Consider the following 17,029-nt stretch of genomic DNA (forward strand, 5'->3'; position numbering starts at 1 on the left):
TATGGGATGAGGGCACCAGGTGGGCAGGTAAGGGTGCTGAAGAGGCTTCCTCAAGGGCTCTTCCCTCGGCCTTGGGGAGTGGGTTGGACTTGGTTAACACAAGGAATAGCTTCAGTGCTTTAGAAATATGCAGATGTTAGTGTCCTCCTAAATCAGAATCTGGACAAGAGGTCACAGGCCCTAGTTCTCCACATGAACCCAGAGACCCAGCGACTTCTAAGCCTTGTCATCCTATCCAAGGAGCAGGGCAGCTTCAGTGGTGCCCTACCACAGGCAGACCGCAGCAACTGCTGCAGGCACAGTCACAGAAAGAAAAGACACCTGGAATTGAAATGTTCATCACTTTTAATGGTCAACAGCTTCTGGCTGGCTCTGGATGATACAGTTAAACAATATACTTAAAGACCCCCACCCCAAGCATTCATACCCCCTCAGCTTCCATCGACATTCTACTGCCCAGATTTGCAGTCTCAGACTCCCTTGTGGGTTACGGAAATCCACATCTTAAGTGTGATGAGTTGGAAAAACCCTTGGTACATTTGTGATGTGTGTTATTTTTTTTAAAATAACAACTATTAACCCAAACAGCTTCCCAGACTCCGCTGTCTCACGGAGCAAAAATAATGTTACTGTGCAATCTGAATACTCTGTTGTCTCCCATGGGTTGGGTTGTTGGCTTCTCTCCCTGTTCTAACTGAAATCATACAGCATAGAGTTCGTAGATCTTCTTTACACAGTACACCAGGGCAGCAAGCGCTATCGTGTTGTGCAGTCTCTTTCTGTGCAAGTCATCCTTCCGGACCAGCACCACGGGGGTGGAGGAAGTGAGTGTGTGCAGGGGCAGGCGGGACAGTTTATAAGCGTCGTACTCCACTTGGTACTTGCAGCAAGGGTCAAACTGCCAGGAGATTCCATAGAGGGTACAGCAGGCCAGGCTCAGCACACCAGCAGGTAGGGAGATGTAGTGGGAGTAATCTAAGGGCAGTGCCAATGGGGTAAAGAGACAAGCAGTGCCCGCCAGCACAGTGGTCTTGTGCAGACAGTTGCCCACGGTGATCCAGCGGGCGGTCTCGTCACCGATGCGAGTGGGCTCGATCACGATGTACTTGTACTGGGCTTCCAGGGCCTGCTCCAGCTCATACTCAAATTGGTCTTGCGCGTTCTCCCCATTGTAGATCTCGTGCACGATGTAACAGTCTGTGGCCGACAAGCTCACCCTTAGGATGGAGGGTGGGAGAAGGACAAGAGTTAGGCTGGCAGCACCGACTCCAGGTCTTTGCTGAGATGCGAGGGCAAGCCCCCTGAAGGGGAGTCTGGGCCTCAGGCTCCACAGACAGCCTGCTCTCTTACCGACAAAATAAAAACATCTCACTGATCTTTTCATTTCTGTCTCCCTTAGAGCCCAATATTCAAGATAATCAGTAAAGAACTTTTTCTGAAAGAATAAAATAATGAAATATAAAAAGATGCAGGAAAAGGACTACCCTGACCTCTCAGAAGCTGACAATCTACAATATGCACTGGGCCTGGCAGTTAGTCTTACTGCAGTGGACGGGCAGGTCTAACAGTTAGCAGAGGGGCTCCAAGGAAACAAGAAGGAGTTCAGCCCCAAATCACATTAATACACCCAGAACAGAACCTAGGGTCGGCAGGATGAAAGCTGCTCTTGGTTAATCAGGGCAACTGTGGGACACTCTGATGGAAACCAACAGACCCCTGAGGCAGATAATACCAAACACCCTGCACTTTGCATGGTTCCAAAGCAGTCATCCTTGACTTGCAGAATACAAGATAAACAGGGTCATCTTTGTCTTGGGTGAATGAGAACCAAATTCCTCTGACCCTTGCAGAAGGACGCTGCACAAAGCCCACATGGCCTTCCCCAGGCCGCCAACCCTTTAATTAGAAAAAGACAACGTCTCAAGAACAGTCATGACTCTGACACTTAATGGACATAAAGATCAAATGGGGTCCCCAGGTATGTCTGCTCATTCTGACCCTATAGCCCAAGACTGTGTTTATTGTCAGTAAATGCTCTCTCTCTCATAAGAAACACTATTCACAAACACCCAATTCAAGTGGCTGAGTTGACCTGACTTTCCCCCAGAACCAGGGGTGAGTGACAGGACCCTCAAATGGAGCCTTCCGAAAGGCTAGGCTCCACACCAAGGCCAAACAGCAGCAGTGACCACGGGCCAAAGGGGCATTTTAGGCAGTTTCAGCATTTCTTAGTCTGAGGACTTTCTCATGCAACCTTCCCATCCAAAGCAGAATCTTCCCACAGCCCTGACAAGCAGACCTTCTTACTGACCTGCACACAACTACCATTTTCCCTTGGCTTGTTTCAGCCTGTCCAGATCTTTCTGAACCTCCATACTGCTGTCCAGCATATATACTGTTTCTCCTTGTTTCGTGGTATCTGTTCATCTGATTAGAAGCCTTCTTTAGCCCAGCCCCTGAGAACTCTGCTAGACACAATTCTTGAGACCAGATTAAGTTGCTTAATTCATATTAATACAGGCTGTGCAGAGCCATGTTGTCACACGCCTCAGTGAAAACCAGCCCTGTTCCTTCAGCAACCTCTGGGCGCCCCCCATCTGGCTCCTGGTGGTTACCGCTCTTTCCACCTGAGACCACAACCCTCCCCCTGGGCCTCTGGATCCATGAGCTGGGACACACCAGGGAAGCATGGCCCACCCATGGAGCTCTGACCGTCCAACAGGAAGTACAGCCCTGAATGCTCATCAACGCCAGGCCCAGGGGTTCAGACGGTCCACCACGTGCACACTCCATGGCCACTTGGAGCAAAACCACAGGGGAGCTGGACCCAGAGCTTCCTGGTCACCGAACATGCACATTACAGCCCAGTGAAGTCTTTTAAAACAGGGTCACCCCGAGACCCTGTGTTCAGGATTCAGGTGGTCCCAGCCCTTCTTCAAAGATAAAAGCAATTACCCGTTAAGGTGGTGGAAACTGGATTGTTAGGGGCAAATGTTAAGGACAAAGGACAGGGGATCAGAGAGAAGGAAGGATTCAGCACAGTAAAAGCTACTTTTAGCAAACATATAAGCAAATCTAAGAGCAGGGTTTCCCTTTAGTTGGAAAATGACTAATGCTCTCCTGTGGTCACATTAGAATGAGAGTCGTCGTCGTCAGTAATGGGCTGGTAGTGCCACCAAGTGCCATGGGTGGAGCATCCTCTGGGATGGGACCCCACTCACAGGTGGAGCCACTTTAACAAAAAACACTGCCTGGGACTCAGGAACTCTTCATCCTGAAAAGGTAACCATAATTCAGCTAAGCTCAGAGAAGCCTCCTAATTAAATCAAAAACCCTAATTAAACTGTGTGCACTGGGGAGGAGCCATTCCCTGGGGTCGGACAAGAAGCCTCCTAACCATAGGATGTTGCCAAGCACCTTGCTATTACGCGAGTGCTCAGGGCCACCCTTCCAGGGTGTTAATGAGCTATTTCTGTAAGAACCCACTGGAAGTGTATGAAACAGGAAAAGTTGGGCTTTCCCTTTGGAGGCCCTTATGGACTTTCTCCATTTGGTTTTAATTCAGAGAGAAAACAGAGGTCATTTCCATGATCACTCCCAGGCAGGACTCGGCACTACAGAGCCTAAAGGTGGCAAAGAAGGGAACCTAAGAGGAAGTCCCATGAGACAGGGAAGTGTGCAGGGACCAGAGGAGATGGGCTCCCCAGCAGGAGATCCTGGCCCAGAGATTTCCTTTGTATTCTCAAGTTCATCAGCTCAGAGAGAGGAAGAGGGGAAAGATAAGAACAAGGGAAGAGGAGAGGTCAGATCATTCATGATCTGTGAACTGAAGAGGGGGCACTTCCTAGTCAGTTGTATGTCCTGCTAACTATTACCTCACTGTTGGAAGCTTTCTGGCCACAAAGTCACCTGGAGCACTCAAAGCAAAACGTCGTTATCAAGGTTGGGATTACAGAATGTTCTTGCCAGGCCCCAAATCTCCCTCAGTCATGCAGGGCCCTTCTCTGCCCAGTGGATTGTAGCCATCCTAAAAGTTATAAAAACAAAACAAAAAACAAACAAACAAAAAAACACCTTTAGGCCCAGTAAGAAAATGCCAGTTGGAACCACAGCACCTGGCACAGACTACGCCATCTCGGGGAACACATCAGTGGGGCAGATCCCGCCTCATCCTACCCCCTGCGGACTGAGCACCTCTCCAGGTCCCCCGGCCCTTGTCTCTGCAAGCCCCACTGGCATCCACCTGCACCCAGGTACACCTTTCCAAAGCCATCTCGGGGGCAGAGGAGAACATGCCCTCCGGTTCCTCAGGTAGGCAAGTCCACCTACTGTTTGGTAACATAGATTAGTATGTGTGTCCACAGGTCCCATACAGCTTGGAAAGGCATTCGAGGCCAGTATCTCTCACTGCTCTGGTCAAATGTGCCCACATCAGCCCCAACAGCACAGGAGCCACAGCGGGCAAGCATAGGCAGTTGGTCACCCTGCACTTTGGCCATGGGTAATCATAAACACCACAACTCGAAGAAGCATGTGCAGACACAGGTGCATGTACTACCTAGTACCCGTGTCCTGAGCCTGCCAAAGCATGCCCCACTTCCTGGACCTCCATGTCTTACTGTGGCAGGTCACCCCACTCCTATCCCATCGTCATACACCAACTCTCCATAGCGAGAAGACAAGAGCATAACCACACTGGAGTAACTTCCAGGCACCTTCAAACAAGGTGGTCTTGGCAGCCAGCCCAGCCGGCGGTGCTGCGTGCACCACCCCGAGGCCCACCAATTCCTTATGTAAAGCCAAAGCCATCATCCCCAATTCAGGAAAGGAATTCTTAGTTTCCAACGGGAAAAGATGAAATCTGAAGTCTAGAGATTTCTAGGATTCCACACGATGGACAAGGAGGAAAAAGCAAAGTTCAAAACAAACCTGGATGCAGGAGTAAGAGGTCCCCTTTGTCAGAGGCCCCTCCCCACCCAGCAGTCAGGACCCACCCCTTCCACCTGGGCTGTGGCAGCTGAGACACTGTCTGCCCCTGCAAATGTAGGTTTTAAAGGCAGCCCAACCCAGCAGATTCAGTTCTGTTTGATTAACAAGAACTGGTACTTCAGAACCTGGTAGCAGGGAACACCCTGGAGAGAGCTACCCCAGCGCCCACCCCCATATGGCTTGCTTTTGTTTCTGGGTCAGCTATAACCCAAGGAAGGAATCCAATTAGAAGGTTGCCTTGAACCATTTCAGAGCATCACCAGCAACCCCCAACATGAACCTAGTACACACAAGCAGATTTTTTAAAAAATTAATCGGAACCTCTTGATCCCAGGGCTAGAGCACTGTCCTGCTATTCTGGGGTTCCATTTCCAGTCAGGGCGCACGCAGGAATCAACCAATGAATTCATGGATGGGTGGACCAACTAATCAACATCTGTCTCTCATTCCCTTCCTCTCTCTCTAAAGACAATAAATAAAAATTTGGAAAAAAAGAGGAAACACTGATAAGAGAAAGCCTCTAAGAACTACATTTAAGTGACAAGTACATAACAGTATTTACAGTATGCTACCTTTAGTGTATTTTTAAAAGGTATGCATTTCCTTTTATATGCATAGTATACTTCCGGACAGATATACAAATACCTGAGAATTATGTCACCGGGGTGGGGAACAAAGTGGCTTCAGAGAGAAAAGGGGTATCCCCGTTTACCAAATGACTGGAACCTTTAGTGCCCTCAGCCCAGGGCTCTTCTGCCAACCAAACCGCCTCCGCCAGCGCTGGCATCACTCTACAGGCTGAGCCCTTTGAACGAGCCTGTGGAGCAGAGCATCACCACGCAAGCCCAAGTGGAGGCTGCGGACACTGCACTTGTGACTGGGGTTCTTGAACTTGCCTCTCTCCTGCCTTCAACCACTCAGCCTGAGAACTGATCCTCCCCGCCCCGGTCTGAATCAGCTCTGGCAGTACTCAGGAAATACTCATTAAAGGAGTCCTCTAGAAATGCTGGCTTCCCATGGGATCTGGGCACCTCCTGGTCCCCTGAATCACTGCAAAGCTGATCTCAATGGAATCTGGGATTACAAGTATTCACAAACACGGAATCCCAAAATCTGGAGATACCTCCCCAATAGTAAGAGCTGCACAAGAATGTTCAGAGCAGCACTGTTTGGTGAAAGTAAAATTACCGGCAAGATAAAACTCTGACATCCTCCAAAAGAGCAAAAAAGAATGGAGTTACAGCTGCACACTTTGCAGCTCATCACACGTACGACAGAGGGAAAGCAGGTGTGGAACATGCACTTGAACGTTTCACGTACACAATTCACAAGCACACAGAACTAGAGGATGTGCTATTTAGGAAAGTTTTCACATATGGCGACTATGAAGAAAAGCAAGGACATGACAGAAAACTTGGAGGGAGGTAGCCTCTGCCTGAAGGGAGAGACACGTTGGCCAGGGTAATGCTAGTTTTCTATTTGGCTGAGTGTTGAGCACACAGTTTTACTATTTTTCAAAAATTATGGTAAAGTACACATAACAAAATTTACTATCATATCCACTTTTAAATGTACAGTTCAGTAGTGTTACATAAATTCATACTGTCGTACCCAAACTTTTTCATCTTGCAAAACTAAAACTCTGTCCCCATTCAATTCCCACCGTACCACATCCGACCACTCTACTGACACTTTGTCTTTATGAACACAGCTATTTTAGGCGCTTCATGTAAGCGAAATCATACAGTCCTTGTCCTGCTGTGACTGGCTTATTTCACTTGGTACAATATTTTCAAGGTTCAACTGTTATACAACATGAGAGAATTTCCTTCCTTTGCAAGAGCTAATAATATTCTAACGTATGTATGTATAAACCACAATTGGGTTATCCATTCATCCACTGATGGACGCTTTTGGGTTATTTCCACCTTCTAGCTATTGTGAATAATGCTATGAACATCACTGTAAAAATATGTTTGAGTCTTATTTCCACCTTCTAGCTATTGTGAATAATGCTATGAACATCACTGTAAAAATATGTTTGAGTCTCTTCAATTCCTTTGGATACCTAAAAATGGAATAGTCGGATCATATGGTAATTAGAGTTTTCATTTTCTGAGGAACCACCACACTGTTTTCCAAAGTGGCTGCGGCAGTTTACCTTCCCATCAGAAGTGCCGGGGGGTTCCAATTTCTCCACATCCTCGGCCACATTGTTTTTAACCATCCTGATGGGTGTGAGGTAGCAGCTCATTGTGGATTTTATTTGTACTTGTTTAAATAACATCTTTAAAGAGTCGTACATATGGTGGGAAGTTTATGACTCATCAGAAATATACTTCTAAAGTGTTTAACACAATTTTTAAAAATCCAAGACAAACTATGGGGGAGATAGAGTATCAAAGATGTTATACACAAAAAAGGTCAATAATGGTTTTCTTTGGATACTGGCCCAGCAGGTGACTTTTAAATGTTATTTTTCTTCATATTTAGAATTTTGTATTTTAAAAAATTAATACACTCTTTTTAAATAATGGAACATTAATTATAAACCTTCTCTGGGAAAAAATGTTGTTCAACAGCTCTGTATCCCTTGGGGTGAAGAGACCAGAGAGCCATGGGTCCTCCAAAACTAAGGGAAGCAGGAGGCCGCTTGCTTCCCCTGCAGCAGCTTCTGGGCACTGCAGAGAAGACTGTGATGGCAAGGAGCAAGCTCACCACCTCCCCAGGTCTGCGTGAGCCTGAGCACAGGGTCATGGCAAGGTGTCGTGCTGGTCTCAGCCCTCTGCGCTCCTGCCAGTGAGGATGAGGAGAGCTCCATGTTCCTGTTGCGTTCAAAGGAGCACTGGCCAAGAGGCCCTGCAAGCCACCGTCCTTTTCTGGTCATGCTGGATTCAGAACCAAATACAACCAGAGTGGAAGCCTTTGCTTAGGCCCATTTTCTGGAGTGGCCCTGGGCTTCCAGGCAGGACTGAGGCATGAGCTTCCATCTGAAACACAAAAGGATGTTGACTCCAAGCTCCCTGGAAGCAGAGTGTGCATTTTCATCCTAGCATCCCCAGCACTGGGTCTGACTGAGTGACAGGCATTAGTGGAAGCACGTTTGTAATAAGTGACAGAAAGAAAAACAAATTAGAGTAATTAAGAGAACAGGTTTAATTAAACTAGGTCCATATATCATTGTGCTTTCCACCTAATAAGCATGAGGTCACTTGATTACCTATGACATGTGAGATACTGATACCTCTACCTATACCTCCCAGGTCTAAGAAAACCCACTTTTGGCTAACCAAAAATTGCTTTCTCCAGAGCCAAAGAAAGCAGTAAAATTCTATGCTGCAGACACAAAGACCAGACAGGACAAAAGAGCACAAGCATGTAGCCCAAAATATTGAGAAGAGTTCCAAATAGGTCAAGGAACTTGCTTCCACAGGGCACCTGACAGTTTCATCTGCCACATGCAAGAGAACACTTTCCTCCTCTGTGCTTTGGTAACTGAGCAGCTCTCAGCTTTGGGAACAAGAACACAGTGCACCAAGTGTGGGAATCAAGAGACCTGGATTCAAGTTCCCTCTCAGTCACTCACAGGCTTTGTGTCTGAGGGCAAACACCCTTGCTACTCTGAGCCAGCTTCCCTGTATCAAATGGGGCAAAGGCCTAGCTCTCCCAGACGGCTTCAGCTAAGATGGGATGGGGGCTGGGTGTGCAAACCCAAGTGACAGCTGCAAAGCGCCACCCAATTTAAGGTCCATGCAGCTGTTTAAATTAAGTAAAATTAAAACATTCAGTTCCTCAGACACATGAGCCACTCTTTAAATGCTTGAAAGTCACAAGTGGCCACCCTAATGAAGAGCCTAGAGCTAAAGAACTGTTATGGCTATTAAGTGACTATTAGCTTTCCCAAGAACCCTGTGGCCCATAAAAGTTGCTGCTGATGCCAGGACAGAACACAGTGGTAGCAAGGAGGTTCCTGTGTGTGCTCACTCTGTGGAGTGCTCTCAACACCACCCCGCTCCGCCCCGCCCCCACTCACTGAGGCGCACGTACCACACACACACACACTCACTTACTCACTCACTCACTCACTCACTCACGCACTCTGAGGTTCAGGGCAGAAAAGCCGAACTCAGGCTTGGCCTCAGCCTCCTTCTCACCTTCCTGGACAGATCATTCCTCTGCTTCAGCAAGTTGGGCCCTGAACAGGAATGCGGCCTAAAGGACTAAACCACAGAGGCACAAGTTACTGCAGCTGGAGTCCAGATTGCTCAGGTGAATCAAGGAAAACAAACCTGTAAGACAATGAACGCTAGCAGATCCTAACCTACCATATCCAACTTCTGGGATCAGAGCATGTGGCCTGCTGTGCACATGCCCACCTTCTGGCAGCCAGCTGGGCGGGACCTGCCCCCTCAGGGTTGTACACATACAGACCTGGGTGCAGATGCTGTGCCTCTGTGGCTCATCCAGACCAGGAGGAAGCAACATTTCCACCACACACTAGAGCCACAATGGGAGTCTGTCACGAGAGGTCAACTACCACAAACCCTTAAGGAAAGGATTGGATCAGAATGAGGGGAATGTGTGCCACCTACCCACATTGCTCAGCTGAACTGGGAACTGAACCCCCACCAGCCGCCTAGAATCACATCTGTCTGAATCACAGATTAAAGCAAAGCTGTCAAAAGACCAAATACCAAGGAATAAAGTGCGCTACAGAATGACGTGCAAGTAATCCCCCAGAACCGGCTGCCTAAAAGTACAGTAGCAGATGGCTGCACCTGCTAGGGCAGGGTCAGGCTGCAAAAAGTGATTTCACCTGAAAACCTGAGCCTTTAGTTCAGAATGCCAGACCCTCTGAACACCTCAGGCCTTTAAGCAGGGCCACTGCCTTCAACAACAATTAGAACCAGATGGAGTGCACCTTCATGTGAGGAGAGAGACAGGAGATGAGAGCAGTCAGAGTGTTCAGGGTGCTCAGGGGCCCTGACAATGAGACAAGCAGCCCAAGGGGACAGGCAGACGATCTGTGAGCTGATCCTGGTTGGCACCCAAGTGGCAGAACACACGGATACCTGCACTGTGCCTTCCTAGTTGGGCAAGTGTGTCTCAAAGACGTCGACAGGCCAAGAGGCAATCTGTTTCATGTGCTCGTTGCCAGAGTGCTGAATTTTGGACAAGAATTCGGGTTACAGCTCAGAGTCTGATGTTCTTCATTACAAACACTGTTGATTTCCTAGATTTAATGGAGTGAAGAGAAAAATCAACATGCAAGAAGCTTTCATTTTGACATTTCCACCCCCTCCCATCTTAGTCTAGACCAACACTGTCCTATCAATAGAACTTCCACGGTGACAGACAGGTTTTCTATCTGTGCTATCCAAGATGGCAGTCACAAGCCACACATGGCTGCCAATACCAAGCACTTGAAATGTGGGTAGTATGACTGAGGAGCTGAATCTTTCATTCTACTTTATTTTACTTAAATTCAATTGCTACATGTGACTAGTGGCTACTACGTAAACACAGCTCTAGACTCAAGAAACAGGTAAAGCTAGACTCCACACACTGTGTATTCCAAACTCAACCACCACTAACGCATACCTGACGACAGTAATCCTTATGGACAATCTGGCTCCAGAGCCTTTAAATAGAAGGCCTGCTTTGGAGTCTGTAACCACTGGCCTATCTGGAAAGTGTGCCCAGAGCACTGCTCTGCTCCCACCAGTGCCCCAAACCAGACGATGTTTCCTTCCGTTTCAGCATAAAGCAGATTCCCACCAGGTTTGTACAGCAACTCAGGAAAGTGGTCTTACAACGTGGAGCAGAGATTTGAGTCAGCACAAATGTGATATGGAACAAAGTCTTTTAAGAGAGCCATAAACAGCCATATTTCAGTCATAAGAGCCAATAATATAATACGCTGGGGCCACATAATCTATGGTGTCTGCCAATCAATGAATCCAGCCTGCCTCACCTAGTCTTCCCACCCACAGAATAGGAATGGAGGTGTGCCCAGAAGTTAGCTAGCTGGCGGGGGTGGGGGGTGTGTGGGAGGATTATGTTTCCACCCCCGCTCCCGCTCAGCATGGCAAGCTCTTAGGGAAACCTGACTCCACCAGCTAGGGCCTCACAGCAAAAGCAAATGGAGTGCCCATATGTTCCCCCACACCTCCACCCCTACCACAGCACATCACCTGGAAGGGAGACAGATGGTGCCAACTGAGGGGTAACCCCCTCAACAGTGCACTATCTAGGAGGAGAGATGATGTCACCCAAACCACAAAACCAGATGCCCCATTCCCAGCTAACACACAACATCTGCATGTGTCAGCAGAGCACTCAGTTCCTGGCCAAAGGTTGTGACCTGACACCTAAGGAGACCAAGCAGGTAACAGCAATAAATCAAGCCGCCAAGTGAGGACGGATGAACTAGAAAGCACTTGACCTGACCAAAACACATCAGCCACCTCTCTTTTCAAATACAGAGGGTGGGGTGGATGTGTGTGTGTGTGTGTGTAAGAAAAATCTTTCAATTCATAAGTGCTGCCAACTAATTTAAATTCTTAACTGAGGGTCAAAAAACCCCCCCAAAGAATAGTATATGGACTGTTGATTTGCAAGCTCAGTTTTGAATTAATGACGGTCTCCAACAAAGGAAAAAACATCCCCAATATCTAATATTTTTAGACCAGTAAAAGCTTAACAGCCCCTGCCTGTATGATGTCTGGGGCATCCCAATATGGCCCTTTCAGTTGTTTTTATCCAGTAGGGAGGAATGCCTTTCTCTCTGATACTTTTAAGTTTTCTAAACAGGTTATTTCCTACTAAAGGAAATTATTGGCAAAATTAATAATGTTTGCACTAAACATTATTAAAGGATTAATGTTTGCATTAAATATCTTGAAAATGTTTCCTAGTTTTAAAGAACATTGGGAAATCATCGAGGTCCCTTCTTTCATTTATTTCTATGGTCTGCTCTAAGAAATATAAGGTTGGGAGGTGGAAAAACAAAAATATCTGCTTGCCATTCACTGCTTTTCCAAGGAACAGGAAATTCGAAACAAACAAAGCTGGATAACTCTGAGTTAAAGAATAAAATACAAGCTAAAGCAGTCTGTCTGAAATTGCCAAAGGGAAATAATCTCCTAGGCTGGGAAAACCATCTGCAGGCAACAGCAACAAATATTTGATGGAATCAGTCAAAGAAAAGGAATAATGCAGAATAGAGAAGTTGAGAGAAAGGGAAGGGGGGGGAGAGAAATAGAACTTTTCTGTTTAACAATCTTCACCAAAAAGACAAAAATAGCAAACATAAAAACCTCCCTTTTTTGCTGTCCTCTGCTATACCAATCCCACCCTAACAGAACCGGCAGGGCAGTTTATCCAGGTGACTCCACCAATGCACATTCTATCCCAAACTTCTAGTGGCTTCTATTCGCTGAAACTGCTCTCCAGAAACAAAAACTCTAAGTTCTACACAAAAACTACTCCAATTTCATCCTCTATAAATCAGTTCTCTAAATCAAGATCCACCTTGGAAGAAACAAACTCCTAGCTCACTACCCACACACCATTCATTAGGAAAGGTCACTTGAAAGGACTTTCACGGCGGGCGCGCTTGCAGAAAACCATCTAATAGTAGTAAAAATCCCCTCTCAGGGAAGTGACCGGCTGTCGGCCGGAGAAACACAACTGGCGAGTGTTAGGGCTCCCCGGCGTAGAAGTGTAGAACGCATTTACCCTCCCGCAGCTGGCCCGTTCTGTGAAGGCTTCCCCCTCCTTCTCCCTCCCGGGAGCCATTCCTCGCCACGTCTGGGGGCCGCAGCCTTGATGGCCCGAGTGTGGCCAGGCGGGACGGGAGCCTAGGACGCTGTTCGGCCCGCGGACAGCTGGGCAGGTCCTTTAAGTCGGCGCGGCCCCAGCCTCGGCCCAGGGCCCAAACCCTCGGTGGAGTCCGCTTCGACCCGGCTTGGGCGGGCGCCGGTTCCCACCCGGATTGCGAGTCGGCTCAGACTGGAACCCCGCGTGCCCAGCTGAGGAACAGAAGGAGGGTGGGCGATAAAAGCAGCTCAAGAGCTAAGGCAGGGAGAGATCTGCACCCACAGGAGGCCTCAGCGGGTCATCGGCTCCTGAGCCACATGCCCGGAGGCGAGCAACAAGCCTCCGATCTCACCTCTCTCGGGCGCTGCCACCACTACTGCTCGGGCCAAGACGCCTCCTTCCCCACGCGGCCATCTTGGAGACACTCAGCTCGCAAATGTCTCGCGCCAAGGCGGCCTCGGGAGAGCGGGCGGGCGGAAGGGAAATGTAGTACGCTCTGCAACACGCGACCGCTCCGGAGGTACAACCTGAGACATATTTGGACTACAATGCTCACAATGCACTGCGCTACGGAGGCCCGCCTCTCCGAGATCCCCTGGAAAATGTAGTTCTCACCCCAGGCGGTGTACAAGGGACTGTCCTAGGGAAGGCCTTATTCACTCACTTTTTTAGAAATTGAAGTTCCTCAGAGTTCACAGCTTGGGAGTGGGGCTCCCATCCGCTTTTACGTGCTGGGATTTCGAGAACAAGAAGCTAAAGTGGAATGAAATGGAAGGTGCCTACAACTCCCAGAGCGCCGCGCGAGAGGTGTCGCGGCGTTGCCTGCTGCCGCCGAAGGGGCGCCGCGCTTCCAGGCTGTGTCCGCCGCGGGCTAAGGCTGGCTCGTACGCATCGCCTTAGGCGAAGAGGACTGAACCTGCCCCTGACAGCTGGCTCTATTAAGGTTACCAAGGGACGGGAGACGCCCCCGGGCCCTCTGGGAGGCGGTCGCAGTTCCTGCTCCATTCCCCAAATTACCGATGCTCCTGCAATCCTTTGTAGGTGAGACGACGTGGTCCCGGCTCACGGAGGCCCCTGCTAGCAGATTGTTGGAAGACAGTCTGTAAGCAAAGAAAGAAAGGTCAGTGCTATGGGAAAAGTAGTTTCCTGCCATAGAGAAAAGTCCACTTTAAATAGATCCACTGGGTCCCTTCAGTCCCGGCCACACACCCCACTAGTACAGTCCGCAGTGAACATAATCTTATATTTGGGTGTCTTTGAAGACTCGTGCTGAATGAATCATCCCATCTGATGGGAGCCCTGACCAGGACATGGCATTTTCCTACCCGGACCGTGTTGTGGTCAAGAGTCAGCATGGACTGAACAAACTCAGTGATTCCTAGACTCCTGGAGACCTGTGGGCTAATTGGGGGGGGGGGGGGAGGGAGGGGGAGTCCTTTGCTGTATTTAAACTTCTAGCCCCCCGTCCTTTCCACAGGCAATATTACTAGATATTAATTGGTTTCATAAATATTTGAGCAACTCATGCCTAAATCTGCTCCAGATTCAGAGACAGAGGAAGCACTGCACATGCTTTCAGCACCAGGGTCTGGGGGAACTCAGCAAGCCAGGGCAGGAGGGCTGACAGGTGTAGATGCAACTCGCCAATGAGGATCCCTTTTGGGTTTTCATTTATTAGTGTAGGTAGTTAGATATTAACAAAGGAAGGGAGCAGCCATGGCCAGGTAGTTAAGCTCATTAAAGCGATGTCCAGATATACCAAGATGGCAGGATCAATCCCTGTCAGTTGGGGCACATATGAGAACCAAGAAGTGCAAATCTGGGTGGAACAGCAAATCTTTCTCCCCGGCTCCTTTCTCCCCCTTACACACACACACCCCTCCCTCTTTCTCTAAAATCAATTTTAAAAATCTTTTTTAAAAATAAAGGAAGTGAGTAAAGGGAATCAGACATTAAGAAGCCTAATCAACCAGGGAGCTGAATTAGATAATAAGCCTGTTTTATTAGGAAGTTGAAACATTCATAGGAAACCCAGGGGATTGGAGCATTGCTCCACCCAGCAAAATTACACCTCTACTTCCTTCATGTAGGAAGGAAGTGTTGCCAGTGGAAATTGGGCTCTTCCACAAGATCACACAAAAAAAGCATTTCAGTGGTCCCACACAAGAAAGGTTGTGCTGTGACAAGGTTTATTCGGGTAGTCTGCCCCTGCGTTTCCAATGATCCATCTCCTTTTGTCCCACCATGGAAAAAAGTCCAACCATGTCCTCAGCAAGGCCAAAACAAAGCCCAGTGTCCAGAGTTTCTGTTTCATGTTAAAGCTTAGTTCTTTGGAGCCTGTGTGGTCCACTGTGGGCCCTAGTTGGCTGCTGGACCCACATGGCTGTGTGTGTTCCTGGGCAAGAGAGAGCACATGAATGAACAGGGTGAGTGAGGGTTAGAGAGAGAGAGAGAGTGCTTCTTTGTTCCCTTGGGGTTATAACCAAGAGCTTTTCCAAAATAACCAATCAACACCCCAAGCTTTTGCAGGCTGTTGATGAAGCCACCCCCTATCCCACAGGTGGCAAACACAAGGCCCACAGGCTGAATCTGGCCCTTCACCTTATTTTATCGGGCCCAGCACCTTGTTTCTACCAGGTAGCAGTGCTGCCGAGCTTCTTGCCCCTAGTTAAGGAGTAGTTACATTTATACAGTCCTAAAATTACATTCAGCCCTTTGAAGGCAACCTCGAAGCTGATGTGGCCCCCTGTGAAAATGAGTTTGACACCCCTGCCCTAGCCAGTGGATCTCCTTCCCAGGTTAGTCTGACAGTCCTCTACGGACGAGTGCTCCCCCCTGCACAATTTTGACTTAAGTTGTACATGTGCTTCCCTCCTTCTGCTTCCCCAACAATCTGGTACCAGAGTGGGGTGGGAGAGGAATGTTAATCCCATTGGTTGAGAAATGCTACCATCCCCTGGAGTTTGTGAAGCTATAGCTTCTGAACTAAGCAAACAGGCTTGTGGCTCCCCAGTTTATTAAACTGGTTGTACTCAATGTCTAATCTCCTTTGCTTCCTTTCTTATTAATAACTAGTTAACTACCTACGATAACAGAAATACCAGCTTTCCAGTCTCCTGGGTACAACTGGCCTATTCACCTAGACTTTGATGACCATAAAGGCCTGTCTGTCTAGTCTGGGAAAAGGATCGAGTTGGATAAGGAACACAGAACCGAGAAGATCTAGGAAATAGATTGCTTAGGTAGAGGACTGAACGCAAGCCTGCGACCGGTTGGGAAATTGATCGGTTACTTTGAAAGAGCACCTGGTCCTTTCCAAGCCCAAGAATATAATCCAAGTTTAGCAGAGGTGTGGGGTTCAGTAACACACATTTGCCTGTCTGTGTGCTCCTGCACTCACACAATCTCTAAATAGCAGCCATGTGGACCTAGCAGCCTTTCGGTGTCTGGCAGCCATGTGGACTGCAAGCACATGCTCCAAGTGCGCGTCTGGGCACAGCACCAGGCAAAACACAGCTGGGAATAGACTAAGCTAGCCAGATGGGGACAGGGACTAAACTGGACTAAGCCTTGGCATGACACAGAATTTCTGGACACTGGCCCTATTTTTGGGCCTGATGAAGATAAATCGACTTTTTCCATAGTGGGGCAGAGCCGAATCAGGGACAGTCCTTTGTGTTTGCTCCGGCTTCCAGAAACCTTACCACCACATCACATCTCTCCAGTCGTGGTCCTGAGATGCTTCTGACACTGCAAGGACCCCACTTCTACCAGCAACACATTGTCACATTGTCTCAGTCTCTCATTAAATTCCACAAATTTAAGGTCTTTAGCACAATCTAAAGACTCCTCCACAGTTTGGAGGTCGTCTACTCCTCCAGCTTCAACTGCCTTTTCACCTGCCTGGAACTTGCCAGGATAGCAAATGCAGGGTTTGTGGGTCCCCAGATATTCCATGTTTTGCCCGAATGCCTTTCTCTCCCAGTCAACCATGTTTCTAGACCAGCAATTTTCACCTGGTGTGCAAGAATTTTTAAAACATGTAATACCTGACTATTCGGGGGCATTGACCTCTTTTTTCTTAGATTGTTATATTAAAAAAATTATAACAGCCAACACAATAGCCCTCAGTGCGAATGCCCTGTCTTGAACTATAAATATATAGGTCATATAATAGAGTTGCATCTTATTGGTATGTCGCATAATAAATTTGCTTCTG

General features: G+C 48.1%; 1 protein-coding gene and 1 long non-coding RNA gene across 4 annotated transcripts in view; one reads left to right on the top strand and one right to left on the bottom strand.

The window, feature by feature from the left end:
• Positions 1 to 327: 327 nt before the first annotated feature.
• On the bottom strand, positions 328 to 13,269 carry TMEM11 (transmembrane protein 11). Of its 3 annotated transcripts, XR_005069799.1 has the most exons (4): positions 13,163 to 13,233; positions 10,062 to 10,222; positions 3,876 to 4,027; positions 1,130 to 1,217 (listed from the first exon to the last, which is right to left on the bottom strand). XR_005069799.1 is itself a non-coding variant. In XM_037068809.1 (2 exons), the coding sequence occupies exons 1-2, from the start codon at positions 13,222 to 13,224 to the stop codon at positions 701 to 703; spliced, it is 579 nt and encodes a 192-aa protein (XP_036924704.1). In that variant the 5' UTR covers positions 13,225 to 13,269; the 3' UTR covers positions 328 to 700. The 3 variants fall into 3 exon arrangements, 1 of the variants encoding a protein (XP_036924704.1); XR_005069798.1 differs by lacking the exon at positions 10,062 to 10,222 and having other exon boundaries at positions 13,163 to 13,251; XM_037068809.1 differs by lacking the exons at positions 3,876 to 4,027; positions 10,062 to 10,222 and having other exon boundaries at positions 328 to 1,217; positions 13,163 to 13,269.
• A 256-nt stretch (positions 13,270 to 13,525) lies between these two features.
• LOC119002772 (uncharacterized) overlaps positions 13,526 to 17,029 on the top strand; it is a 36,849-nt gene continuing 33,345 nt past the window's right edge. Inside the window, exon 1 of the long non-coding RNA XR_005069802.1 lies at positions 13,526 to 13,930. This is a non-coding gene — a long non-coding RNA (uncharacterized LOC119002772). The remainder of the gene's footprint in view (positions 13,931 to 17,029) is intronic.

This window comes from Sturnira hondurensis, unplaced genomic scaffold (genome assembly GCF_014824575.4).
Source record: "Sturnira hondurensis isolate 20B ecotype Veracruz unplaced genomic scaffold, ASM1482457v3 Scaffold0018097, whole genome shotgun sequence".
Classification (NCBI taxonomy): Eukaryota; Metazoa; Chordata; class Mammalia; order Chiroptera; family Phyllostomidae; genus Sturnira; species Sturnira hondurensis.